Here is a 27,412-nt window from a genome sequence, read left to right as displayed (position 1 = left end):
AGAGAACCAAGGTACCACTGTATATAAAAACATGATAAAACATTAAAAACTTCCCTATACAGGGCTGCCTTCAGATGACTCGGGGTCAGATAACTCAATACCCTCCAAAGTTTCTCCGATGAAAGTAGGGACATCCGAAGGAAAAGCGGGACATTTTGGTATCAAATCAGAAACCAGGACGGCTTCTATAAATCTGGGACACCCCTGGAAAATAGACACTTGGAGGGTCTGCTAATATCCAACTTATTATCAGAGTGTGCATCTTGTAGCCAAAAATGGCACAACCTGTGCATAAGAGCAGAGTTTAGGGACCTGCATAAAGTTTTGCAGAGGTGCAATTGTTTTGGAGGAAAGAACCCACTAAGTTGGTGGCAGGACTCTAAAACAGCCCAGTGAGGACTGAGCATGCTCAGTGACCACAGATTATGAATGTGATGTCCACTACTATGTGCAAATGTTGTCAACAAGGGACCTGCCATCAGGCTTCCACCCTAACTCCATCCTAACAAAAACAAGCCTGTGATGAGTGTCCTCTTCATAACCTAATTTATTAATTGTGGCAATCTATGCCTTCCTACTCAGAACTGAGTCCCAGTTGAGCCCAATGGTACTTACTTCCAGGGGGTGGCTGAATATGCTGATGTCAGTTTCTCTCAGTTTCTAATTTTCCTAATCTTAAATTTGGTTCTCCGGATTTCTACATGGCTTTGCAATTTTCTTTTTTAGTCCTGAAAATTCATCAGTGTTTAGTGTGAATTCATCGCAAAAGGAAAGCAGTGCCTAACCTGGAGGTAACAGAATAAACGATGCAGGGAGGGAGCTGAAGCTAAAGATAGGAAGAGAGGTGGTAAGGAAATGCCTGGATACTTAAAAGGAATTGAAATCTACAGGACCTGATGCGCTGCACCCAAGAGCACTAAAGGAGCTTGCAAATGTGATCTCAGAGCCTCTGTCTATATATTCTTTGAGACTTTTTGGAGAACAGGCTCAATACTAAGTTGGATGGACCAACGGTAAGACTCCTTGAAGTCAGGGAGGCGTCCACCACAGAGGGCAGTCGCTTGTGTCCAAATTTCCCTCCCCCAATCTAGAGCCAAAAAGCAAAATGGCCTTGTCTTCAGATCACACGGCTGTGAAGGATGTGGGAGGAAACTGGCTGTTCTTATTTGGTGCACTTGCTTTTCTTTCACTGTCATTTCCCTCAATTTCTGCAAACCCCAAGTCTCAAAATAAGCAATGCTTCCCTTCCCTTCTGGGGGGTCATCAGTTACATGCACCAAATATTATTAACAAATATTATTATCATTATTGAAATTGTAGCTCTGCGAGGGGTAAGCTACAGCTCCCAGGATTCTGGAGGCATGTATGTGTGTGCTTTAACTGTGTGATGTGAACACAACCGTGAGCCTGTGCAATCAAAGCAGATTAAAGAGTGCTGCCACTCAAGCACAATAAATCCACTTTTTTAAAAAAAAGGGGTTTTGACAGCTAGGAAAGTGATGGAAAAATGCACTGAATAACGCGGAATGAATGAATGATTGACAAGAAGACATATAATTACCCTGCAAGGAGATCAGGATGGATTCTCAATGTCATATGACCTCCCTGCAAACCAATGTGTAGGGAGTTGTAGTTGTTAGAATGTTGGATCAAGTTGAAATCTCTACTAGGTCAGAAAGCTCACCAGGTGACCTAGCCCCTTCCTCTTAAGCCTAACCAACTTCACAGGGGATGGGCTACCATGTATCCCACCTTGAAGTCCTTGGAGGAAAAGGTGAGTTATAAATCCAAAGGTCAAATAAAGCAAATAAAATCAGAACAAATGCCGAAGAAAGACCAGATATAACCTGATCTCTAAGGAAGCTTTATGTCAGCAAATGAGGATGATGCTCAGTAAATAAATAGGTCACGTGGACGAGCCTTTAGATTTTGTTTTTTGGGGTGTGTGTGTTGTGGGTAGGGGTGAGGCTGTACCGTATTTACTCGAGCCTAATGCGCCATCAAATCTAATGCACACCTCAATTTTCAGAACTTCAAAACCCAAAGAAGTATTTGCTGGCGAGTGTGCCATCGAATCTAATGCACACCTTAATTTTTGCAATGTAATTTGGTCAAAAAAAAAAGTAAGCATTAGGTTTGAGGAGATACGACAATTCCTGGATTCAGCAAGCATTTGGTTGTTGGACTAGCCAGGCCAGTGTCTTGGTAATGGCCTAAGTATGGATTGTTAGGGTAACAAAGGAAGTGGCTATGTGCCAGATGGCAAACATTTGGTGCAGTCTCCCTCAACTGGCTGGTAGTTAGGAGAAATGCAAGAGTTGAGAGCTGTGCGTGAGCTAAGCTTGGAGCAGGCTGCAGGCAGAAGTCTCACAGGGAGAGAAATGCTTGATATCTGCTTGAACCCAAGGCTGTGGCTATGGGAGTGGCAAGACCTTTCTGGGGTGCTCGTGCTGTGAACCCCTTCATCGTGGGCTCAGGTTGTACATATGCATAAATAAGCTATATATCTTAAAGTCTCCGCTGTCCCTCACCCTGAGGAAGTGCCCTCGCAGACTTTATTCCAAACCCTGCGGGCTGACAGGACTCTTTTCGCCTCTCACTCTTTAGCCATCTTGGGGAGACTTGGCCTAGGTACCCCATGATCCCTACACTGTGGGATCCTTTGGAGAATCTTCTCTCTAGGGACCCAGATCTAAAACCATTTGCCAAACTGCAGGTCAGAGGACACCACTGCATGATGCTCAATCTGCAAACAAGCCAGAGAGCGTTGCAACATAACCTTGTTTGCCCTCCTGGCATCGCCCTCTCCCCTCCCGCCCCTAAATTCTGGGACATGGACAGCAACAGCCAAGATCACAGGTTACAAGTGGCGACAGGCACAGAAACGGACAGGCGACAGGCAGGCTGGCCAAGCGGCTCGCAAGCTAAATCATTCCCCTGGGCAAGCTGTCCTGCTGCGCCCTGCGCAGGGCAGGGATGTCAACAAACTTGTTGTCAGAGCAGCTCAAGGCCGCTGCTACTACAGGCCGGGGCTGGCGTCCAGGAAGGAGGGGAGGTCTACAAAGGAGGGCAAATGCAAAGGGATTTTGAGGAAAACAGAAGTCCACCTCCACCCCATTTCACGGGAACTCTTTGAGGGTGAAGGTTTTTAAATAAATAAAACAATACTAAAGTGCCTCAAGCAAGCGCTAATGCGGTTCTGAGCCAAACACTCTTTTGCAGAAGACCTCAATGGTCCACTCTATGACCAACCATCCCTGTTGAGTATTGGTCTTCAGCACACACTGGGCTGGTGGCTTTTCAGTAGCCTGAAGTGCTTTTAACATCCAGATAAGCCATTGGATCCATGGATCGTTGGGGGATTTAACCACGTTGGAATATCACCATCTTCAGTACGAAAGCACCAATGCAAGATTCTAAATTTCCACTGCATAGCTAGGCAATTTAGACTAGAGACATGGAGGCTGTGGTCCTCCTGATGTTGTGGCACTCCATCTCCCATTTTGGCTAAACATTGGCTGCGTTGGCTGGGGTCGAGGGGTGATGTTCTCCAAGGAATGCTAGACTGGAAGAGCCCAAGGTCCTTTCCAACTTAAGAGGATTCTAGTTCTGTATTAAGAGGGAGACATGCTATGTTTATCCAGCTGTTCTAGGGAAGACTGAGTAGCCTGATGCCCTCTAGACATTGTTGGACTCCCACAGTACCATCCGCTCCAACCAGAGGATGCCCAGAAACCAGGGATTCTACGACTTGTGATCCAACAGCAATTGGAGGGACACAGGTTCCCCAACCTTATCTAGGAGCAAAGACAGGCTTGTGGTGGTGAGTACAGATCTACGCAGACTGGATTGGGTCCCAAGCTAGATCACAGGGGCCATGCACACCCCTAATCTATGTTCCAGCCTATGGGAACCTGTGACCCTTTAGCTATTTTTGGACTCAAAGGACTCCCATCAAGCCCAGCCAGAATGGTCAGGGGTCCTGTGCATCCCAGGAATGGAGGATGCCAGCTCTCTCCCCTTGCTGGGGCTTCTTGCAGAAGTGCCATGCAACAAGCACTCCCCTACTCAAGAGCAGCACCATTTAGCAGGATACAACTTTGCATCTTCTACCCAATGCACAGGGCCAATGCCATGTCTGTCTTTGTAACAGCGGCGCAAATCAAACCTCTGAACTTACACAGCAGCAATGCTTCTGAATGCCAGTTCCTGGAAACCACAGGAGACTGTGCTTGTGCTCTTAATTCTGCTTGCTGGGTTTCTCGCAGGCACCTTGGCTGGTCAACTAGGAGAGAAGGATGCTGACCCATATGGGCCACTGGCCTGACCCAGCAGGCTGTTCTTAAGGTAATTTCCTGCTGGAGATACAGGGTACCACAAACTCTGGACAGGAAGTTGTGGGGATTTGTCTCAATGAGCCTGCAGCTGGAAAAGGCCTAATGGACCAAAGCTATAACTGTAGGCAGGTCTAGGGGGCACTAGTAGACCAAGTGTGTCTTTCGCCAACTGCTCACAATGATTATATGGCATAGAGGTATTAGGAATGTGGGAAGCCATCTCATCTGGTGGGTGACCAGGGGCCAGCCGCCATCTCTTGGCTTAACCTATTGCATGGAGTTCTTGTGGCAAAAGGTGATGCCGTCCCCTCAGAGATTCTTGTGAGGAAGCCTTGGGATTGGAAGAAAGTGTGGTGTAGTGGTTAGTGTTCTAGGCCAAGACCTGGGAGATCCGAGTTACAGTCCCAACTTGGCCACAAAGTCCACAGGGTGACACTGGGCCGGTCCCTCTCTCATGGGGTTGTTGTGAGGATGGAAGAGGGAGAGGCAGAACTATGTAGAGCACCTTGCACTCCCCCTGGAAGAAAGGAGGGATATAAATGCAACAAATAAACAACATATTAAGCTCTGGGGAGCCCCCCACTCCACCCCACGGTTGCTACTGCAACTGAGCTGAAAACCCCTGATTGTCAAACTTGGGTCTTTGGGTGCAAGAAAAGGGAACCGCCAAACAATTTTGTTCTATCCCCACACGTAGCCACAAACACCGTCATACCACAAAATGATTTGATGCAATATTATTTCTGTGCAGGTTTTTCTTTTTTCCTTTTATATATAAACAGAATTTCTTCCTACTTTCCAACGATCAAACTCTGCAAGCCAACTTTTTTTTCCTTTTTTGATATACCATTTGTTTCCCCCAACCCCCTCGATTTAACCTCACTTCATCTCTTCCTCCTCACATTCATAGAGGATTGGAGCAAGACTGATATTTGGGTACAAACATTACCACAAATCCAGTTACAATCCTGGACATATGTATTTTTTTTCTCCAGGAGGGCTGGTATATAGAGATATAAAATGAAAAAACAAAAAAAATCAAACCTAAGGAACTTGCTATTACAATAATAATATTTTATAATTTTTAGGAACCATTTATCTTCTTTTCTTAAAAAAAATTCTGTGTGAAAGCAGGGGGGCGGGGTAGGAAACCCAAAATATAGGAGATTGCTTCTTTTCTTAAAAAAAAAATCCATCTCCTGATTATTATTATTTTCTTAACCTGAAATCTAAAACACTGCTGAAGTTTAATTAAAAAATTATATAATATCAAAAAACACACACAAAAGCAACCCTGTTGTCAAGTCAATCCACCACTAAAAAAAACCTCTTTCTAATGGCCTGGGTTTCAGCTATCATACAAACACCGTACCTCTATACAAACGCGCTTGGGAACTAATAAAATAAGAGATTACTTACAAGAAAGAAAGAAGGAAGGAAGGAAGGAAGGAAGGAAGGAAGGAAGGAAGGAAGGAAGGAAGGAAGGAAGGAAGGAGACAGTAGTAAGATTTAGGACTGAACTCCGCTGTGCCTTAATCATTATTATTTTACAATTTTGGAGTGGTGGGAAAACAGAGGGGTAGAGTTAGTGGACATGGCCAGAGAGGCAAAACTGAACTGCAACCTCCCCCTGGTTTATGGCACGAGGATCCCTCCATAAAATAACCCGTTGGCCTGATCGCAAGTCCAATTCCAACTAACCTGCTACTGAGTTTCACCCGAAGAGCATTCATTTCAGGGCACCTCAAAGGCAGGGGTGGGGTGTCTACTTAACCTGCGGATCGTGTCCAAACCGTGTGTGGGGGGGAGTCAGCCTCACCCACTCTAGGGCTAGCAGCCAAACCTGAGAAACCCAAACCCCTACTCCTTTTTCACCCCCATGGCCAAATCAACACGACGGATTTGCCCTTGGGGAGGCTTTGAACTGGCAAGACGGTCAGAAGAAAGAATCCAATAGCTTTTGAAACAGCCCATCTCAGAGGAGGGGGAAATGTCCCCACCCCACAGATTCAGCGGGGAAAAGGGGAGGAAAGTGGAAACTGGCTAACCTGTGTTAAAAATCTACTATAAAAAAATGCATCTTTTGTCTGTTTAATCTTAACGTATCCTAAGGAGAGGAAGGAAGTCAGGAGGGGAAGACAACAGGAAGTGAGATGGGGGGGGGAGAAGGCTGGCGTGGCTGGGCTGACGAGCCCCTTGATCAGACTCTTCCACCCCCCACCCCCCGGATTTTTTGCCGCTCCCCTCGGTTTACCCCCAACGCGAGGGGAAGGGAGGCAACGTTCGTTCAGAGCAGAGGGGGTTCTCTGTACAAAAGGATGAGTAGAACTGGAGGCTGAGATCCTGTGTAAAGAGGCAGTGGCAACGTGGGCAGCTGGGGGGGCTACTGCCCAGGGGCATCTCCCACAATCTCGATCCCGTGTTGCTGCAGCTGTGCTCTGAGAAGGGCATTTTCGTTCTTCAGCTCCTCGATCTGTGGGGCGGGGGGAAGAGATAAGAGAGGTAATTGTGTTGTGTTTTTTTTTAAAAAAATGTTTATACAGTGATAACCTGGTTCTCAGGGATGCAGGTGGCGCTGTGGGTTAAACGACAGAGCCTAGGACTTGCTGATCAGAAGGTCAGCGGTTCGAATCCCCACGATGGGGTGAGCTCCCATTGCTCGGTCCCTGCTCCTGCCAACCTAGCAGTTCGAAAGCACGTCAAAGTGCAAGTAGATAAATAGGTACCGCTCCGGCGGGAAGGTAAACGCCGTTTTCGTGCACTGCTCTGGTTCGCCAGAGGCGGCCTAGACATGCTGGCCACATGACCCGGAAGCTGTACGCCGGCTCCCTCGGCCAATAAAGCAAGAGTCGGTCACGACTGGACCTAAGGGTCAGGGGTCCCTTTACCTCTACTTTTACCTTGGTTCTCAAATAACTTGGAACCCAAACACTGCAAACCTGGAAGCAAGTGTTCTGGTTTGCAAACTTTCTTCGGAAGCCGAACGTGCTCCGTTTTGAGTTTTGCGCTTCTGATCTGAGTGCCACACTTCCGTTTTGAGTGTTACGCTGAAGTCTGTCTGTTTTTGCTATTTATTTTGTGTTTTTTGCTGCTCTTTTTGTTTTGTTTTTGTGTGGAACCCAGTTCAGCTACTGATTGGTTGTGTGACTGCAGTACACTGCTTATTGCTTTCATTTTATGGATCAACGGTCTCGTTAGATAGCAAAATTCATGTTAAACTGCTGTTTTCGGGGTTGTCTTTAAAAGTCTGGAACGGATTAATCCATTTTGCATGACTTTCTATGGGAGAGCGAACCTTGGTTTTGGAACGCTTTGGTTTTCGAACCGACTTTCGGAACAGATTAATTGAGAACCACTGTATACCACTTTCCCCCTCCAAGGAGGTCATGTCAAGGTGCACATCGCGTTCCCCATTTTATCATCACAACAACTCTGTGAGGTAGGCTAGGCCATCTCAGCAATGCGTCTTTGTTACTGGGGAGGGCAGGTTTGGAGGGCTCGGGTACCTGTTGCCGTAACAAGTCGTTGTCCATCTGCAGCCGCTCCGCTTCTTTAAAAGTCTCTTGCATGTGCTGGTTCGTCTGGCGCAGTTCACGGATGTAGTCGCAGGCTTTAGACAGAATGCCTCCTTTACTCTGTGGGGACACACAGAACACATTTCCTAAATGCCCTGCCATGCTCAGAACAGGTAAAATTGCCCACAGCAATAGAATCTGACATCCGGGGGATGGGAACAGAGGGCATTACACCCCCTCGAACAGCCTTCCCCAATATAAACTGTCCCAAGAAGAACGAGGCAACTCAGCCTCCTTCGGAAGAATTGGCCAAGCCTGCCACTCGCAGCAGTAGCCAGCAACTCCTCCCAAACCAACAACCCTCCCGGCATTCATGTCCTGCCCAGAAGTTGCCCTCACCGCCCCTGTCTTGCTGTTGTCTGTATTGCAGTCTGGAATGATTTTCGACAGCTGGACAATCCAGTTGTTGATTTTGTCCCGCCTCCTCCGTTCAACTAGAGAGGGGGAGGCAAAGAGAAAACAGGGAACTGATTAGACAAGGGGATTTTTCTAAAAAACAAACAGTGGTACCTTGGTTCTCAAACACCTTGGTTCTCAAACAACTTGGCACCCAAACGTAGCAACCTGGAAGTGTTCTGGTTTGCGAACTTTCTTCAGAAGCCGAATGTGCTCCGTTTTTGAGTGTTACGCTTCCATTTTGAGTGCCATGCTTCTGTCTTGAGTGTTAAGCTGAGATGTGTCTGTTTTTGCTATTTATTTTGCTTTTTTTGGTGACTGTGTGGAACCCAGTTCAGCTACTGATTGACTGACTGTGTGACTGCTGGACATTGTTTATTGCTTTCATTTTATGGATCAATGGTCTCATTAAGATAGTAAAATTCAAGTTAAATTGCTGTTTTAGGGGTTGCTTTTTTTAAAAGTCTGGAACGGATTAACCCATTTTGCACTACTTTCTATGGAAAAGCTCGCCTTGGCTTTGGTTTAGGAACAGACTACCGGAATGGACTGAGTTTGAGAACCAAGGTACCACTGTACCTTTTTGGGATCATTACCACCCCCTCCCCGCAAAAAAATAAATAAATCAGGGGCCACAGCAAATCACCCGACCCAATCTGCTGAAATCCAACCTTACAACACATCCAAAATTATTATAATTATTAAGCCACAAGCCACAGCTGGGCTGCAGGCCATAAGACTCCCCACTGCCAGGTGAAACACCTGAGCAATCTCCCCTGAGTTGGGGATGATGCTGGTCTACTGTGTCCATCATTCCTGACCCATGGCCATATTGGTAGGGACTGGTGAAAGTTGTAGACCGAAGCCTATGGAGGGTGCCAGCTTGGTTGGGGTGTTTGGGTGGGAACGGCACCTCCATGAAGAAGTGAGCTAACTCAAATCCGCCACAGTTATTAGCGGGTGCTTGTGAAGAGCATCAGGCCCTGGTAATTAAGGAAGCGTGGGCGAGGAGAGGCACAGCTTTGATGGGAAGTAAGAAAAACAGGGAGCCGTCCCCCTTAAAAGCACCCTGCTACAAAAAAATTAAGCTTTAAACTTTCCGGGGGAGGCTGCCTGCAGTGTGGCTGTCCCTGCAAGCACGTAAAAACCCTCTCCTCAGGTTCTGTGGTCCCAGAGGACAAGAAATCCAAGAATGATCTGAATGTGGTGTTTGATTTTTATTTTTTTAAAGGGATGGTTCGGGCTGTTCGACTGTTCTGCGCACCTTCATTGTGCTGGGCTCGTCTCCTCTCGTCCCGCGGCGTCCGCGTCCCGTCCATTTTCCTAGGTTTTCAAAGCAAAGGCATGGGAGGGGGGGAAATCAGGAGTGGGACAGGGAAGGGGGCACAGACCCTGCTCACATCTCAGAAGCAGCGGTGCCATGATGCAGCAAGGAAAGGGGCAAGGAAAACGCTCCAAATCTCCCTTCCCATTGGCAGAGCATGGGCCATGGGAACAATGCACCGCCCCCTGCCCTTTAAAAGGGGTGCAAACATTCTTTCTGGGGTCCGTTACGTAGAGCTGCATCCCAAAGTCCCAGCTTCAGTCCTTAGAATCTCCAGTTAAGACTGGGAGAGACTCTTGCCCCAAACCTGACAGCAGTGCTTCTCAAATTTGGGTCCCCAGCTGCTGGTGGACTACAACTCCCATCATTCCCTGCTCACTGGGGATGATGGGAGTTGTAGTCCAGGAACAGCTGGACTACAGTTTGAGAAGCACTGTGCTGGCTGGACTGACTCAGCATAACACAGCTTCCAATTCTCTTAGTTTGGCTTCCTGGCTCCCCGCTTCCTTGGCCCTTCGGGAACAGCCGTCATTGGGGGTCAGGGAGCTAGACAGCTGTGTTCCTGACTCGTCAACCCTCCCTCTTTGCTCCCTTCCCGAAGCCTTACATACGGGGAATAGGGGTGGGTTCGGGGGGCGATGGTACGTTGCGTCCCTGTCTGCAGCACGTCCTGCGGGGTCATCATCACGTAGAATTGGCCTATGGGGAGCAACACAGAAGAGAAATTAAGCTTCCTATTTTGAAAGGAACAGCAAGAGGAAGGGGAAGCCAGCTGGCTGCGGAGAAACCCTAGCCACCCTTCGATTTTAGGACTGGGATGAGCCAGGATCAACTCTCCACTCACATATACACGAACCGCGCTGGATGCCTTTGGGCCACTCACTCCCCTGACCTACCTTACAGGGTCCCCAGCTGCTCTGTTGGGCTTTCTTAACCACCTGGGTTGTATTTATTTTCCAAGTAACGTCTTCACTGAGATAAACTCCTAGGAATTTAAAGGAAGAGACTCTCTCCACACAGCCCTCCCTGATGTACAGCGGGGCTAGTTCTCCTCTCTTCCTCCAACACCATCTCCTTTGTCTTGCTGATATTAAGGTGCAAGTTGTTCCCTAGGCACCATGTAGATTATGTTATGTTTTATGTTATGTTATGGTTATGTTGTAGATAGGAATCTCAACTAAAGCATCCATGACAAAGGACCATCTAACCTCTGTTTAAAATCTCCCCACTGTCGAACAACTCTTCCTGTGTTTAGTCGGAATCGCCCTTCTTGTAACATGAAGCCATTGGTTCGGACCCTGCCCTCCTCCAGAGGAGAAAACAAGCTTGCTCCATCTCCCATGTGAAAGCCCTTGAGATATTTGAAGACAGCTTCAAATATAGTCACGGCAAGGATAAAGTGAGGAGAGGGAGAGCCTTGTACGACCACCTCGAAAGGTGTTGGGAGTTGTAGGGTGACCCCTATTCTCCTCAGAGCTACATTCCCTGGAATGTGAAACTCTGGGAATTCTAGCTTTGGGGGGAATAGGGGTCCTTCTCAGCACCGTTCACAAACCAGGGTTTTTGTAGGAAGCCGTGGCTGTTAAAAGTGGTACAATCCTGCTTGAAATGGATGGTGCGGATGGGTCCTGGGTCTGTGGAGATGGCCCCTGTGCAAATTGCCCCTTGTGGACCAGACTTCAGGATCCCGCTCTGGAAAGAAGAGGGGGGAGGTGCCTCGGCACTTCTCACTTCCCTACCTCCGGCCTGCGTCAGCGACTGATCTGTCGTCTGCACCGACACCGCTGTGGCGTCCCCCACCGTGGAGGCAGGGAAGTACGCAAACCGGGCCTCGCCGCTGACTGCGTCCGTGGCCGGGCTCCCGCCATTGCTGAAGGGGTTCTGGATCACAGCCTGGAAAGAAGAGACAGAAGAAAGCTAAAACCATTCATCCGAAGATCTCGGGGTAAGCCGCAGGAAAAACACACCAGCCACACAGGTAATAAAAGCCAGAACAAACACACACCCCTCTCGCAACACATTTAACAGGGCCTTGGATGTCAATCAGGCAAAGGCCTGGTTACAGAGGAACGGTTTGACCTGGTGCCTACAGGTGTATAAGGAAGGCACCAGGTGAACCTCCCCGGGGAGAGCGTTCCACAAAGAGGTAGACACCACAGAAAAGGCCCATTCTTGTATTGCCACCTTCTGGACCTCACATAGAGGAGGCACACGAAGGAAGGCCTCAGAAGATGATCTCAGGGTCTGGGTCAGTTCATATGGAGAGAGGCAGTCCTTGAGGTATTGCGTGCTGAGCCATTTAAGGCTTCTTAGGTCAAAACCAGCACTCTTTGCCTGTGGTTCGTCCTTCCTTCCTTCCTTCCTTCCTTCCTTCCTTCCTTCCGTCCGTTCCCTTTCCTTTCCTTTCCTTCTCTTTCCAATTATTTTTATTGATTTCCCAATTTTAACCCAATTATACCAATTGTTTCCAAAGTATCACAACTTCGTTTAAGTGGTTTTCTTCTTTACTTCTAATTGCATTCCACCTTACAAAATCATCACTTAGTCAACAGCTGCACTCTTAATGATTGCTATTCGTGTTATTCTATTATTTAACCTTTCATAAAACTTGCAAATGAGGAATAATAGATAGCTCTTTTCTTTTCAGCCTAGATTTATTAGACCTGACGCACATGGTTTTAAAATTAAGGTGTATTTTTTTTGGGTGAAAGCAAAGCAGATGTTCTACCACTAAGCCCTGCTAACAATTTCTAGTTGTACTGCTTTAAAGTGCTGATGAGCCACTGAGTACATTCCTTGGGATAATGGGCCAAGGCAGGTGGCTACAGATTTCCGTATAAAAACACAGGCGTGGAGGGTTTTTTGGTTTGGGGCACTGGGGAGATACCAGTAGTTGCCGAACTATATCCTAATGCAAATGGGAGAGAGCGCACAGTCCTCTAGGGACAGAGCTGGCGCGTCAACCAAAACATCTCAACGCCAGAGTGCGATCTGAGAAAGTCACTGGGATGCTCCAGGTTCGCACTGCCCTCTTGTGGTCAATGAGTGGGAAATCCTTCCAAAATAATAAAAAGTAGGCCAGTCCTGGGGAAGTTAACAGGAATTTCGATTATTTGAGGCAAGTGATAAGGGCTGTCACATTAAATCTTCAGCCAGGAAAGCTAAACACAGAACATACAGAGTCAAGGGGCTGAGGAGGAGGGAGCTGGAAACGTTGGAGAAGCAGAAGGAATATTTTTGGAGGTGTGAGAAGGAGAAGTATCACGCGAGAGATCAGTTCAGCTCTCTGGAGAGATCTACAGTGGTACCTTGGGTTACATACGCTTCAGGTTACAGACTCCACTAACCCAGAAATATTACCCCGGGTTAAGAACTTTACCTCAGGATGTGAACAGAAATCGTGCTCTGGCGGCACAGCGGCAGCAGGAGGCCCCATTAGCTAAAGTGGTGCTTCAGGTTAAGAACAGTTTCAGGTTAAGAACGGACCTCCGGAACGAATTAAGTACTTAACCAAAGGTACCACTGTATTCCTCCCCCAGGAACCCAATGCACAGGGAGGAAAAGGGGGAAAGACTCGCTCACTTTGGTCTCCCCACCCCCGTTCAAATGCAACCTTCAACAAATCCCCCCACAAAGAAATGTGGACCTCAACAGACATCAGTTATCTTTCTTTATGTAGCCAAAATGAAGGCATGCAGTCACAAGAACAGAGGTAATTAGCCGGCAGGTGAGGAACCCACTGTTTTCAGAAGAACGGCAACGTAATAAAGCACGCCTATCTGTTAATAAGAGATCATCTGTGTCCTCTGTTAATGAGCTATCTGATGCACGCAGTTCTTATTCTGAAGTCTGCCGATTAGGGCAACAACGTGATTGATGGACTGAACTGGATGGAAGGAGTATGCATTACTAAAAAGCAAGGCATCTGGTGCCGCCTTTGGGCCCCAGTAAAGTTTCTCTCTCACCTGAGCAACAGCTTGCTGGCCACTGGTGAAAGCTGCCGTCGAGACAACGCTGACTGCCCCCGTCGCATCTGTCTGTCCATCCAGCTGACTGTCCGTCACCTGAACGACTCTATATGTCACCTGGCAGTAAGGAAGCAAAATAACAAGTCAGTCTTTCGGCAGAATTTGACAAGGGGGAAGACAGTCCCACAGAGAAGTCAAATCAAAGCATGTCTGTATTGTGACCATTCTTGGTGTGAAACGAGGGTCCTCAGCTGGAGAAACAGTAAGATGGAGAACAGTATCAAATATAGCATCCCAGAGTATTTCAGTGGTCGATATCCAACTAACAAATCCTGCCAGCGCAAGGATTTACACTTGTGCAACAGTACATGCTCCCTGCTTCCACCACCTTGCCCCCTAAGCCTGTTCTGCTGTTCCAGTGGGAATCCTTGCTCTGTTGGGACACGTAAGTTGGACACTGGCCAAACTAAACGACAGCAAAAAACAACAACACACAAATACAATTTTCTAATTCTTAAGGTTATGGCAACATCTGCTAAAATCTCTGGAAGCCAGAGGAGATTTACTCAAGAGGAGAGAAGAAACACACTGCTACAAGCCCTCCAGGGATTCTCCCGGGTGATAATAAATGAAGACGACCAACCGTTTCCTCACATGAAAACAAGCACAGAATTCTGCACACAGAAAGGTAGTATGTCAGGGAAAGTGGAACCATTGCTTGAGAGCTACCAGGGGTGTGGGGGGGGGGTCCCCACCTTTTGTGATGGGGGTTTGTCCCCCATCTTTCATAACGGTTCTTCTTGGAATGTTACTGAGGCATATAACTGAGACACTTTCATTTCCCAAAATGTGAGAGGCAACAAGGGGATCATCCGTCTTGGGCCTGGTCCTCACCAACAGGGAGGAACTGACTGGCGAATTTGGAAGTACTGGGAATCTTGGGAGGAAGTGATCATGTCCTTCTGGTCCTCATGATACAGAGGCAAGGGGTGTCTGTCTGTCATGGATGCTTTAGTTGAGATTCCTGCATTGCAGGGGTTGGAGTGTTGGGGTTCCTTCAAACTCTGCAATTTTACGAGTCTGTGATTTGGGTAAACTGGAGTGGTGGGGTTGAGAATAAACGGTTGGAGCTTGTGGGTTTTATAGGGACCCCCCACCCCACTCCAATAATGTGGGCAATGCTGCAACTAGATATTTGGGGAATATATTCAATCATGCAATGACACGCACAAACACCCCCGATAATGAAATGGTGCGGTCCCACGAGCGCCACACCGTGTGACTCCTCAGAATGTGACGACTGGCCAGTCGGCAGCGGGAAGCCGCCCAGGGGCCAATGCCCTTGCACCTGAAGCTCTTACCCCTTCCGCCGTACCCACGCAGTTAAAAGCCAAGCTCCCTGACGAGGGTTCTGCTACCTGTCCTCCATTGTTCTCTGTGCGGAACTGGTACTGGATATTATGGTCTGTGAAGGCTGCTTGCTGGACACTGGCGATGGCCACTGCAGTCTGCTCATCCGCATTTGTGCCGTCTCCTGGGAGAGAGAGAAAGGAAATTGATTACTGCCAGCTTTGGGCCACTCCCTAGCGGCACACCAGCCTCATCGACACAGGTGTTGAAGTTGTTGCTGCTGCAGGGGTTTGCCAGCCTTTTGGGGGCTAACAGGCACATTTGTGACCTGGAATGGGCCTTTTAAAATATTTTGTTGGAAGCCGCCCAGAGTGGCTGGGGAAGCCCAGCCAGATGGGCGAGATATAAATAATAAATTATTATTGTTATTTTCAGTGGTGGCTCCCCAACAGTGGAATGCCATCCCCCTGGCGACATCAGGATTAACCTTTAAGTGCCAAAGGTGTTCCTGTTTACCCAAATATAACTGGGGTCACAGGGTATGATTATATCCCAGTCTGAATCGGTGCTCATCATTTAGCAGGGCGAGTCCTTTTTATGTTATTGAGAGATAACCACTTTCAGTTTCAGTTAAGGGTCTTTTTATTTTTCTGGTGCAGTTTAAATCTTCTATAGTGTACGATTTTGTACTCACTACTTCGAGAAATTTTTGTGGTAAGCAACAAATCAATCAGTTTTGGATGGGACCACAAGGGTCATTTAGTCCAACCCATGAATCTTTTCCCCAATGAGGGGCTCAAACTCCCAACCCTGAGATTAAGAGTCTTATGCTCTACTGACTGAGCTATCCCAGACTTCCTGGTAATAATGATATTAATAACATCAGCTGTTGTGGGCATCAACCCTCACGCCACAGCCTATTCCCTTGGCTATAATCAGATGCCTTTTTCGAACTGAACTCGGTGGAGGTGTCACTCTGGCGACTGCGGCTCTGCTTGGTTACTGGGGTTTCCTCCCACAGGGGAACCCACTGGATTGGGGGGGGGTGCAACAGTCCAGGCCACACAACGCACTCTTGATCTCAGTCATGTAGTGGGTTTATTTATACAACCTACCACTCCGGAATTTAAAACCCTGAACTAGCTTCAACCTCTCTTTCATTTATGTCGTTCTAGAAAACTGCATTCTGTCTGCAAAATGTGCCTTAGTGCAGGCTGCTACTTAGTACACGGTCACTACCTTGTGGGAAGGACAGCTATTTTGATAATGTTAAATATCCACCAAAGGCCGAGGAGTCTAAACTGTGGAGAATATGAAGGAGCAAAGAGTATGTTCAGGCTGGACTCATACAACTTCTATGAAGTGACCTCAGGCCACCCACCCTCTCAGCTGAACCTACCTCACAGAATTGTTGTGACGACAAAAGTGTGTTTGTCTGTGCAAGAGAAAGAGAGAGAGAGGAATCTCTGTGTATGCTTCCCTGAACATCTTGAAGGAAAAGGAGGAGAGAAATAACAACAGCAAGGTGGTGGTCGACTGAAACCTCTCTGGGGCAGGGACCTTTATTTCTTGCTAGCAAAACTCTGTGAAGTGCAAATGCACTAGGACGAGCCCTGATGTACGAATGGCAGGAAAGGATTTCCTTCCCTCCTCTTTCCCTCATCTCACATCTTGTGCACGATGCGTCTGAGTGAAGGATAAGATGCTAGCGGGGCTCTAGGGCTGTGTGGGTCTGCAGGGGGTCGGGGAGATTTGGGGTTCCAGCTGCCAACACACTGCCCCCGTGGGATCCAGACAGGAGGAGGCCAGAGATTCAGCTTTGTTCACAGACAGACATTTCGTACGCCTTACTTATCGGGCGGTGCCCTGGCGGTAGAAATCCCTCCCCGAGCGGGGGCTACAACTTGCTCACGCAGGTTGGCTGGGCATTTTCTGGGCCAGCCCAGGACCCCTCCTCACCTTCCTGCAGCTCGACTCCCTCTTCACCTTCTTGACCTTTCTCGTGGCTGTAACACAAAGGGAGGTGGGAGAGAGAGAGAGAGAGAGAGAGAGAAGGAAAAGAACTGTCAGCCGAGATAGAATCTAAGCCTGCAGAGGTCAGCTCTGGGCCTTGTTCCCTTCCGAAAGCTCATTCAGAAGCACTGTAGTCCACATTCATCCCATACCTTTATAGCACTATGATAGTACTTTGAACAATCATGGCTTTCCCCAAAGAAATATGGGGAGCATAGTTTATTAAGGGTGCTTTTAGGAAACCCCTAATCCCTTCACAGAGCTACCCATCCCAGAGTAGGTGAAAAAATCAACCCCTCTTCGCGGGAAGCTCTGAGAATCTTAGCTCTGTGGTTGGGGAATGCATGAGACCTCCTTATGATTCTTTGGAGAAAGTTGTGACTGTTTAAAGTTGCATGATGCTGCTTAAAATGTCCGTCGCAAATGGGACCAGAGGAAAATGTAGGAGCAAGAATTGTGCTTTTACTCCTGCAAGATTGAATATTATGCCTTTGGCTGTACATGGGGGACAATTCCAAAAAATTCCACGGTTATGTCCCTGTGGAGATGGCAGTACTTAATCGGTGGTGCATGTCCTTCTGGCTTGCACTCTTTATAAAGATTTGAGGAGTGAGGTTATCACCCCTCTATTACTGTCCACTCCGGGTCGCCCAACGACTGTTACAGTGTCCTTTCTCTTGGCAGATGAGCAGGTGACAGCAAAGGTTGCAAGGTTTTTAGCCAGGGCAATTAGAATAAGAGCCATTATTTCACTATTGACCCAAACCCCCAAATGCATTTTATATAATTGACTTTTTACCTTTATCCTCTATAGTATAGTGTATTTTAAAATGAGGTTTCAGAGTTTTTAGGGGTTTTTGAATGTTTTATGTAGTTTTTATGTAGTTTTGTGTAGATTTTAAATTTCATTGTTCTGCATGGGACAATGACAATAAAGATATCGTATATACCACATTTTGAGTATTGCTATGGCTGGTGGCTGATGCAAATAAAAAATCATTCATTCATTCCCAATTGCAGAATAGAATTGCATAAAATAAAAGGAATAGAATTGCATAAAATAAGAGGAATTCTGTGCGAGACCAACTTTCATTTGCACAAGACGCTCCAGAATTCCACTGCCTTCCATGCAGAATTTTAACACTGCCTGGGCAACAGAATGCCCCTAAAGCATCCTCTGCCAAGCTCTTCTCCCACTGATTTAACAGCCCCTGCAAATCTCTCTCTGTGCAGAGCCTAGAAACCCAGCCCCATTCTCTGGAGTGGGCAGCAACACAGCCTCACTTCCTGCTCGCTGTCGGTGACAAGGAAGCTTGATATTCAGCCCGCGCATTCCTGAAAGCCAGAGATCCCTGCGCCGATGTCTGCCACGAGGGTTCGGTGTTAATATCCTCTTTTTGCTTTGACGGAGACAGGATAAAGGAAGGTGCACACCGCCCGGCCTTGCAGCTACGGAGGCGCTGCAAATTCTTCGGGCTGGCAGAGGGAGATAAGGCTCGTATCTCAGCAGAACGTTGGCGCAGAGCAGGAATGGCACCGAGACGCCAAGGGAAGGTGCCCAACGCAGAGGAGAAAGGCTGGGTTAAAGAGTTCAAAAGCCACCTCCCTATCCTTCTTAAGGATTAGGGTTCAGGGTTGTGTTATAGGCATACCATGGACGTGGTGCAGGGATGTGCTTAGGGGCCAGGGACTCCTAGACCATGGTGTTGTTTTTCCTAGACTCCACCTCCCATCAGTCCCCGTCAGCATGGCCAACGCTCACTGGAATCTGGAAAGTCAATGTGTGAAACGAAAAGGGTCTACATAACGGAAGACTCGAGATGGAAGTGTGTGATGGGCCTTCCTAGGAAGGGAGTGCGAAAACAGTAGTAGAATCATAGAGTTGGAATCTCTTCCACAAGGGCCATCGAGTCCAATCCCCTGCCAAGCAGGAAACACCATCAGAGCACTCCTGACATATGGTTGTCAAGCCTCTGCTTAAAGACCTCCAAAGAAGGAGACTCCACCACACTCCTTGGCAGCAAATTCCACTGTCAAACAGCTCTTACTGTCAGGAAGTTCTTCCTAATGTTTAGGTGGAATCTTCTTTCTTGTAGTTTGGATCCATTGCTCCATGTCCGCTTCTCTGGAGCAGCAGAAAACAACCTTTCTCCCTCCTCTATGTGACATCCTTTTATATATTTGAACATGGCTATCATATCACCCCTTAACCTCCTCTTCTCCAGGCTAAACATGCCCAGCTCCCTTAGCCGTTCCTCATAAGGCATCGTTTCCAGGCCTTTCACCATTTTGGTTGCCCTCCTCTGGACACGTTCCAGTTTGTCAGTGTCCTTCTTGTACTGTGGTGCCCAGAACTGGACACAGTACTCCAGGTGAGGTCTGACCAGAGCAGAATACAGTGGCACTATTACTTCCCTTGATCTAGATGCTATACTCCTATTGATGCAGACCAGAATAGTAGGGAACCTGCGACCCTCCAGATCCCATTATCCCCAACCACAGGGATGATCATGACTGCCGGGATCTTGCTGGGATGCCAGAGAGGGCCTTCTCTATGGCAGAGTCTAGGCCAGGACTAGCCAACAGGGCGCCCTTCAGACACCAACTTCCATCAGCGGTGAAGGACAATGGAGTTGAAGACCAACGACATCTGGAGGGCCAAGCTTGCAGGACCCAAGCTAGCAGGACCAGTGGTCAGGGATAATGGGAATTGTAGTCCCAAAACAGCTGGGGACCCAAGTTTGGGAAACTCTGCTCTAAAGTCTGGGTGAAAGGTAGCAAATGTGGTACCTTCCAGATGCTGTGGACTACAGCTCCCATCATCCCTGGCCACTGGGCAGGCTGGCCAGGGCAGATGGGAGTTAGATTCTGCAAGCCTGGAAGCCACCATGGTAGCTAGTCCCAGCCCAGACTCTGCCATGGAGAAGGTCCTTTCTGGTAGCCCAGGAATGCAGCTCAGAAGGACAACCAAGGAGAGCCTCAAGGAACAGATGGGCACTCTGGCCTTGCCTTCCTTGCTCTCAGATCCCAAGATGCTCTTAGAATGATAGAATTGTGGGGTTGGAAGGGACCTGAGGGTCATCTAGTATGACGCCCTGCAATGCAGGAACCATCCCATGGTGGGCTCAAACCATCAACCTTCTGGTTAACAGCCAAACACATTGACCCATTGTGGCACAGAGGGGGCACCAGCAGAGCGGGGCAAGGGCAACCCTTCCTCCTGGGTGAGCCATAAGCACCAGGCACCCAGCTATTGCAAGCTGCTTGAAGAGAAACCCCTGGACCTGAGGCAAAATGGATAGGAGATATTTTCTCCACGAGTCTGGTGAGAAACTAGCCTAGCTCATGCCTTTCAGTGTTTCTAGCCAATGAACAAAGCCACACCAATGACTGACATTTTATGAAGAGATCTAGACCAGCATTTCTCAACCAGATGTTGATGGACTACAACTTCCATCATCCCTGAGCTCTGGCCTTGCTAGCTAGGGGGGATGGGAGTTGTAGTTCAACAACATCTAGGTACCCACAGGTTGAGAAAGGCTGATCTAGACAATACAGAGGAGTGACACATCCGCTGCCCAAATACGGAACTCCTTGGTTCATTCAAAAACCTTTTATTTTGGTTCTTCGCCACTGGAGAAGTGATTTGCTGCTAACCATCTCCCTGCTGCCCCAAAACTCCAACTTTTATGATATCGAGGGATTCAATGTAGGTGTTGCAGTGTACCCACATAAACACAATGGTAGAAGAAAGGCAGGAGTCCTTTTTAATTCTAATTTCCCCACTTGAGCAGGATGCTGGACCACTCGCCTGATCCAGAAGGGTCTTCGCCTGTCCCCCAATTTGCATCCCTCCAGATGTTGCTGGACCGTAACTCCCATCACCCCTGATCACGCCTGCAAGAGCTGTTGTGAACTGCGAGTTCAAAATGTTTGGCAGCCGCCATCCTGCAGAAGCTGTCCTGCATTGCAGGGGCCTGGACTAGATGACCCCTGGAGTCCCTCTTCCAACTCTACAATTCTGTGATTCTATGAGTCATTTGAGCTTCACTGAGACATCATGGCACCTGGGCCTCTATTCCGTCACCCATCCCTACCCCTGGGGGGCCCTGCCTTTCCACTTCTCCCCATCCCCAATATACTCAGCTGAAAGCATGTAGGGCACACTAGATGCAAGGGTGGTTTTTTAAAATAATAATAAAGGATTCCACAATGACTAGAACAGACAGAAAATAGATGGAGCCCTTCGTTTTATTACTGCCTGGTACACAACAAGGTTCTAATTATTCTCACCTCCTGTGGGGATAGCAGCTGAGTTTGGGGAGGTGGCCAGGGGGTCAGGAAGCAATGTCTGTGGATAAGATGTGGGAACTCGAGTACAGGAGAAAGGCACTTCCAGTTTACGGGAGGTCTCATTAAAATTGGGTTTATGTGAGTGGCACACACTTCTGGGAAGACCGCTGATGCAGAGCTGACAATGATGTCAAGGTCATCTTGACTAGCCATGGAAACTCAGAGACCAGATGTTGGGGGCAAACCACAGGGATTGTTCTCTAACTGCCCTGCATCAGGATTGACCCTCTAGATGCCCCCTGGACTGCAGCTCGAAGCTGCCTGGCGCTGTACAGGGCCGTAGCTAGGGGGTGGTGAGGTGGGCCCCCCAAAAAATTAGCTAAAAATATGTCCATAAACATAGATTATTGCCTCATAAGAAATATTTTTAAATAGAGGCTAAATTGAATGGGTGTAGGGACGGGGGTTGGAAGAGAGGCGGAAAGAAGAGCTAATTTGTCCGTGGCTAGGGGGGTGCAATCTGGACAGTTCTGCCAGGGGTGCAAGATGTCTAGAGTGCCACAGCCAGGTATGCTCGTCTGGGCTTACAAAGGGGTCCATCAGGTTAAGATTTTGCCCAGAGCCCCCCCCCCCAACCTGGCCAACCCCTTCCTAATACGCTGAGCACAAGAACTCGCAAGACTCTTCATCCCCACCTCCCTTTACTGCCTCCTCGATCTCATAAGCGCAGTCCCTCTCCTTGCTTTCACAGCCTTTTCTGGGAAAGGGACAGCCCTGGGGTAAGGTCACAGGTCAGTTGTAGAGCACATATTCTCCATGCAAACAGTCCCAAGCTCAATCCCTGGCCTCCCCAGATACTTTAAAGGGGAGAGAACGCCTGCCTAGAACCAGAGAGAGCTGCTGCCAGTCAGCGTGGAGCAGATATGCTTCTCAGACGCATCCCACTCTCTATGCACCATTCCAGGCATTGCTGGATCCCAAGGACCCATTCCAGCCAAATAAGAACACCCACGGAGGGTGCAAAGTAGTGAGAAGGGTGGCGAAGAATCCCGAAGAGGGCTGGAAGGAGGTATTTTCCCTCCCCACCAAGGCCTGAGGCTTCCCCACCCCTGACACTACATAAGCAGCTTCCAATGGTTCTCCTGGCATCACCAACAATCACATGAGATAACTCTGGCATCTCCCGTCAAGTCATGCTCCTCTCTGTTCGCAACAGGGCCCACCCCTGTCTAGGAGCTTTCTCTCTCCTTATTTAAACCCCGGTAAATGCCCCCAATCAATTCCGGGAGTTTTAAGAAATGTACCAGCAAAGATGGGAAGGGGAAGAAGAAGAATCTGGAGTAGCAACCCCTATTACGTTTTCTCTTATGTCTCACAGGCCTGCCTGCCTGCCTGTTCACCTTCCGCCGCCGCCAAGAGCTGAGGAGCACAGAGGTGGCTAACCTAGGTCCGTCCAGGTAATGGTGGGAGTCTCAAATCCCAGCAGCCTCAGCCAACGTGACCAGTGGTCAAGGGTGATGGGCCTGAGCAACATCTGCACAAATCTGCCAACACTCTGGTCTAGGAGTGGCTAACAGTGTGATTTTTGAGCCTGAAAGTCAGTATGCATATACATGTACGCATACCATCAGCCATACACACCACAAAAACGACAAATCTGCAAATACACACACACACGCACACCTGACACGGGAGCAAGAAGCACCCTTGCTCCTCTTTCTGCAGCCCAACTATTCACTTGCATGAAGTTCCATGGATCACCCTCTTATCCTCTTCACCATGCCTTGGGGTAGATTGAGTAGACCAAAAGGGACTGGCCAAAGGTCACTCAGTGAATTTCGTGACTGAGCGATGATATGAGCCCAGGTGTTTCTCCAGGCCCAGTCTAAGGTCCTGAACAACAAACTCAGAAAAGCCGCTTTTCCTCAAGGAAGCTGTTATCCTGCCAGCCTCTGTGCATCTTTTCCCCAGTGTTCCCCCCACCCCAACAAAATATTGTCTGAATGTACACAATGCAGCAAATATTGCTGAAGGCCTGTGCATAGATGGAAGAAAGGTCCAGGGAACTCTACACATACAGAGAGAGAGAGAGAGAGAGAGAGAGAGAGAGAGAGAGAGAGAGAGAGAGAGAGAGAGAGAGAGAGTTCTACTGAAGGAAAGCTCTCTGGGAAGAAGTCATGGGTGATATCAGGCGAATCAACACATTACATCAGGAATAGGGAGGTGAAGAATATCAACCAATCTATACAGGTCAATTTTAAAACAAGTTGTTGAATATTTTGGAGGGAGCATCTCCCCCCCCCCAAATGTTTTGGTGCTTTTCTTGGATTTACTAAGCATTTAAAAATACTAATACAGTGGAAGTTCGGGTTGCAAACGTGATCCATGTGGGATGCACATTTGCAACCTGCAGCGGCACATCTGCACACACGCAGGTTGCGATTTGGCGCTTCTGCGGATGCACAACCCCCAAAACCCGGAAGTAACCTGTTCCGGTACTTCCAGGTTCTGGTGGGTCTGTAACCCGAAAAACGCAACCTGAAGCATCTGTAACCCAAGGTATGACTGTAATAATCGCCCTACTTGCCATACGTCTGGGTTTTTCTGGACATGTTGCCGTTTCAGCAAAAAATCCGCCCAGAATCAGTGGTTCTCAACCTGTGGGTCCCCAGATGTTGTTGGACTACAACTCCCATCATCCCTGAGCTCTGGCCTTGCTAGCTAGGGGTGATGGGAGCTGTAGTTCAACAACATCTGGGGACCCACAAGTTGAGAAAGGCTGGCCCAGATGCCATTCAGCAGCCCGATTCCCAGATGTGTCCGGAAAAACCTGGATGTATGATGGCAGCCCTAGATAAGGCTGATCTGCATGTGCAGTAGGTCAGCAAAGATTTCCAACTCCCAAAGGTTTAACAATAGCAACAACAACAAACTAGGCAGATGAAATGAAGAGAGCTTGGATTCCCAGGGTTCATTCGGCGGGCCACTCCTTTCCATATGAATCCTCCCCTCACACAGTCCCAACAATCATCTAGGAACTTTACCTTTTTACCCTCCCAAATGCGTTCACCCAGGAGGCAAATTCCAGGGTGCCCTTGCTTCTCCATGAAACAACTCAGTCTTGCAAATTGATTCACAAATGTTACTGCCTACAGTAGCCAGTGCCTACAGTGGAGCCAGTGTGGTGTAGTGGTTAGGAGCGGTAGTCTCGTAATCTGGGGAACTGGGTTCGCGTCTCCGCTCCTCCACATGCAGCTGCTGGGTGACCTTGGGCCAGTCCCACTTCTCTGAAGTCTCTCAGCCCCCCTCACCTCACAGAGTGTTTGTTGTGGGGGAGGAAGGGAAAGGAGAATGTTAGCCGCTTTGAGACTCCTGAAGGGGAGTGAAAGGCAGGATATCAAATCCAAACTCCTCTTCTTCTCTTACCAGCCTAACACATAGCTCATGTTAGCCATTTATGGCATACCCATGGTTAAGCCCCCTCTCTTCTGAATTATGCAACTTTCACTGACTAGTCACCCAGAATCCAGTTTTGCTCACCATAGGCGAGCGGAGCCAAGGGAGGGAAGTGTCAAGGCACAGCACAATTCTCCATTGGCTGTTCTGCCCAACTGCCACAGAGTAGACGGTGCTGCAACCCGGAAGGAAACAAAGACTATTCCTAGGGTGGCTGTCCTCAACCTGGTGCCCCTCCAGATGTTTAGGACTACAACTCCCATCAGCATCAGGCAGCATGGTCAACGCTCAGGGAAGATGACAGCTGCACTCCCCCAAGCGCAGGAGGTCACCAAGTTGGGGCGGGTTGTCCTAATACAGACCGCAATGCACTGCAGTATTTTTGGATTTCCCACCAGGTGTGTCTCTTTCTCAAGGAAACACAGCAGCCAATCCCAGTTCTCCAATAATGTCTGCACCATGCAGAGTGGTCACGACCGCATGTCGTAGGTGCTCACTTGATGAACATTAGGTGTTCACACAACACCCCCAGGAACAGCAACGGGTGAACTGGTGTTTGGTCCTCTGTTCGCAGTGAAGGAACCATGTTGCCAAGCCAGCCAGGCCTTTTTCTTACTTTGTTCCACCTTTCTACTGAAGCAAGGCTGGGCAACATCTGACCCCTGGGCTGCTGTGATGGAGGACTCCCAGCACCCCTCTCTCCAGCAGCCCCAGTCCCATTAGCCCTTGCTGGGGATGGTGGCTGCTGAAGCCCAAAGCAAGGCTACACATTGCCCATGCCTGCACTAAGGAGCTTGGGGAGGAGAATGAGGAAAGCAATGTGTACTCCTCCCCCCCCCCAATTTAATCCTAACAAACCTATGATGTAGGGTTAGGCAGTGAGAACATGCCTGGGGGTGTCACTCCAGAACATTCAGGGCAACGTCGGGATTTAACCCCGAGTCTCTAACCACTACAACACACTGCTGGACTCTCAACTTAACAACCTCTCCCCACCCCCATCACTCCCTCTCCTTTGAAGCCCCACAATCGCACCCCCACTTTTTCTGATCACCCTGGCAGCCTCCTTCCTGCTCAGAGTCACTTACCCTAGACCCCAGCCCTTACCTGCCAATCAGTGTTTTGTGTCCTCCCTCCCCCCACCAAAACATTGAATGCTTTCCCCACCCCCACCCCTCTCCAAATGCACAAAAACCCAAGATTTATCTTCCCTTTCACCAGCCCTCCTGACAATGCATTTTAGATCTTGGACGGTGGGTGTGCGAGTGTGGGGTTGTTAGGTTGGTGTTTTTTTTTTGGGGGGGGGGGTGTCCCGTTGCTTCTCACCCTACAATGGCACGGAGTCCTCCTGATCACAACCTCTCCTTTCTCTCTCCACACACACACACACACACACACACACACTTTTATTCCAGACACCCAGTTCTCAGCCCCAGGTCACGTCCCCTGGAATTGCCGTGTCCCCCCCACCCTCGTCCCACTTCCCCCGTCCCGGAGAGCCTAAGCTCTGCCTCGTCCTCCATTTTGTTCTCCCCCACTCTCTCTGCGCCGCTGCTGCTGCCGCCGCAGGAGGATCATGGCTGGTTCCCTCTCCCCTCCCCCACCCTCGCTAGGCCCGAGAAGAGAAGGAAGGCTGGGTGCCGTAGCGCCCCCCGCCCTGCTAAATGGGGGTGTCGCGGGATCTTTCCCCCTTACCTGGATGCAGCGGAGGCGGTGGCTGTGTCCAGGCCGGGATCCAGCATGTCCATGGGGGGAGAAGGGAAGGGGGGGAAAGGGAGGGGGGAGGGAGAGGGGGTGGGGGAAAGACCCCCGCAGCACCAGGGGGAGAAGGGGGCGGGAGGGGAGGAGGGAGGGGACGAAGTTTAAATCTCACGCCGGATGGAGGTAGAGGGGACGCGGAGGAGACACGGGAGCCGAGGCGCTGATCACGGGGACAAACACTCGGGTCATGTGAGGAGGAAAGAGAGCGAGAGATTCTCTCTCTCTCCCCTCCTTCCCCAGCTGGGAGCCCGGGACACGTGAGGGGGGAAGAGACGGGAGAGCGTGGGAGCCGGAGGATGCGGATTGAAAGAAAGGGGGAAAGGGCGGAAAAGGATCCGAGGAGCTGCTGCTGCTGCTGCCGATCGAACGTCCGCGGCCTGCTTTGGAACGTCGGCGAGCAAGCAGCGGATGGAACGTTGCAACAATCCGGAGAGGGAGAGGGAGGAGGGGGAGGGGATAGAACGCTGCGACGATCCGGGGCGGGGGAAGAAAGAGGCGGCGGCGGCGGCAGCGGTGGAGGAGGGGTGGAATAGAACGTTGCAAACAAGCCGCCGCGGCGGATGGAACGTTGCGGGGTTCGATCGAACGTTGCGGCAGCGTGGGAAGGCGGCGGGGTGTGGGGGGAAGCGTTCTTTGTTGTTTTAGAACGTTGGGCGATTGCGACGGAATGTTGCAACGGCGGAGCTGCAAGAAAGGGATCGCGCGCGGGGGGAGGAAGACGGTATCTACGCGCGATCGGATACTTTTAAGATCGTAACCCCCCCCCAAGCTATTGCGGTCCCCAGGGCGCATGCGTACATGCTCAAGGCTAGAGGCAGCTGGGGTGTGCTTGGGACGGGAGCGGTGACAGCTCAAACGGTAGAAAGAGCCCCCTGAATACTACTTGACTGGCGGGGCGGGAGAGAGAGAGCAGATAGGATTTGATGAACCGCTTAGCTC

The 27,412-nt window shown here is 49.2% G+C and overlaps 1 protein-coding gene across 2 annotated transcripts; it reads right to left on the bottom strand.

Moving 5' to 3' along the window:
- Positions 1 to 5,058: 5,058 nt before the first annotated feature.
- Positions 5,059 to 26,911, bottom strand: USF2 (upstream transcription factor 2, c-fos interacting). Of its 2 annotated transcripts, none has more exons than XM_081920822.1 (10): positions 26,408 to 26,911; positions 16,910 to 16,956; positions 14,962 to 15,134; positions 13,598 to 13,717; positions 11,372 to 11,525; positions 10,244 to 10,331; positions 9,573 to 9,631; positions 8,252 to 8,346; positions 7,844 to 7,972; positions 5,059 to 6,810 (listed from the first exon to the last, which is right to left on the bottom strand). In XM_081920822.1, exons 1-10 carry the CDS (start codon positions 26,458 to 26,460, stop codon positions 6,721 to 6,723), a joined length of 1,008 nt encoding a protein of 335 aa, XP_081776948.1. In that variant the 5' UTR covers positions 26,461 to 26,911; the 3' UTR covers positions 5,059 to 6,720. The 2 variants fall into 2 exon arrangements, with proteins under 2 accessions (XP_081776948.1, XP_081776949.1); XM_081920823.1 differs by having other exon boundaries at positions 15,019 to 15,134; positions 26,408 to 26,907.
- Positions 26,912 to 27,412: the final 501 nt, after the last annotated feature.

The sequence above is a fragment of the Podarcis melisellensis genome, assembly GCF_964234715.1.
Source record: "Podarcis melisellensis genome assembly, chromosome: 8".
In the NCBI taxonomy this organism is placed as follows: domain Eukaryota; kingdom Metazoa; phylum Chordata; class Lepidosauria; order Squamata; family Lacertidae; genus Podarcis; species Podarcis melisellensis.
This window is presented reverse-complemented; position numbering and strand designations above follow the sequence as displayed.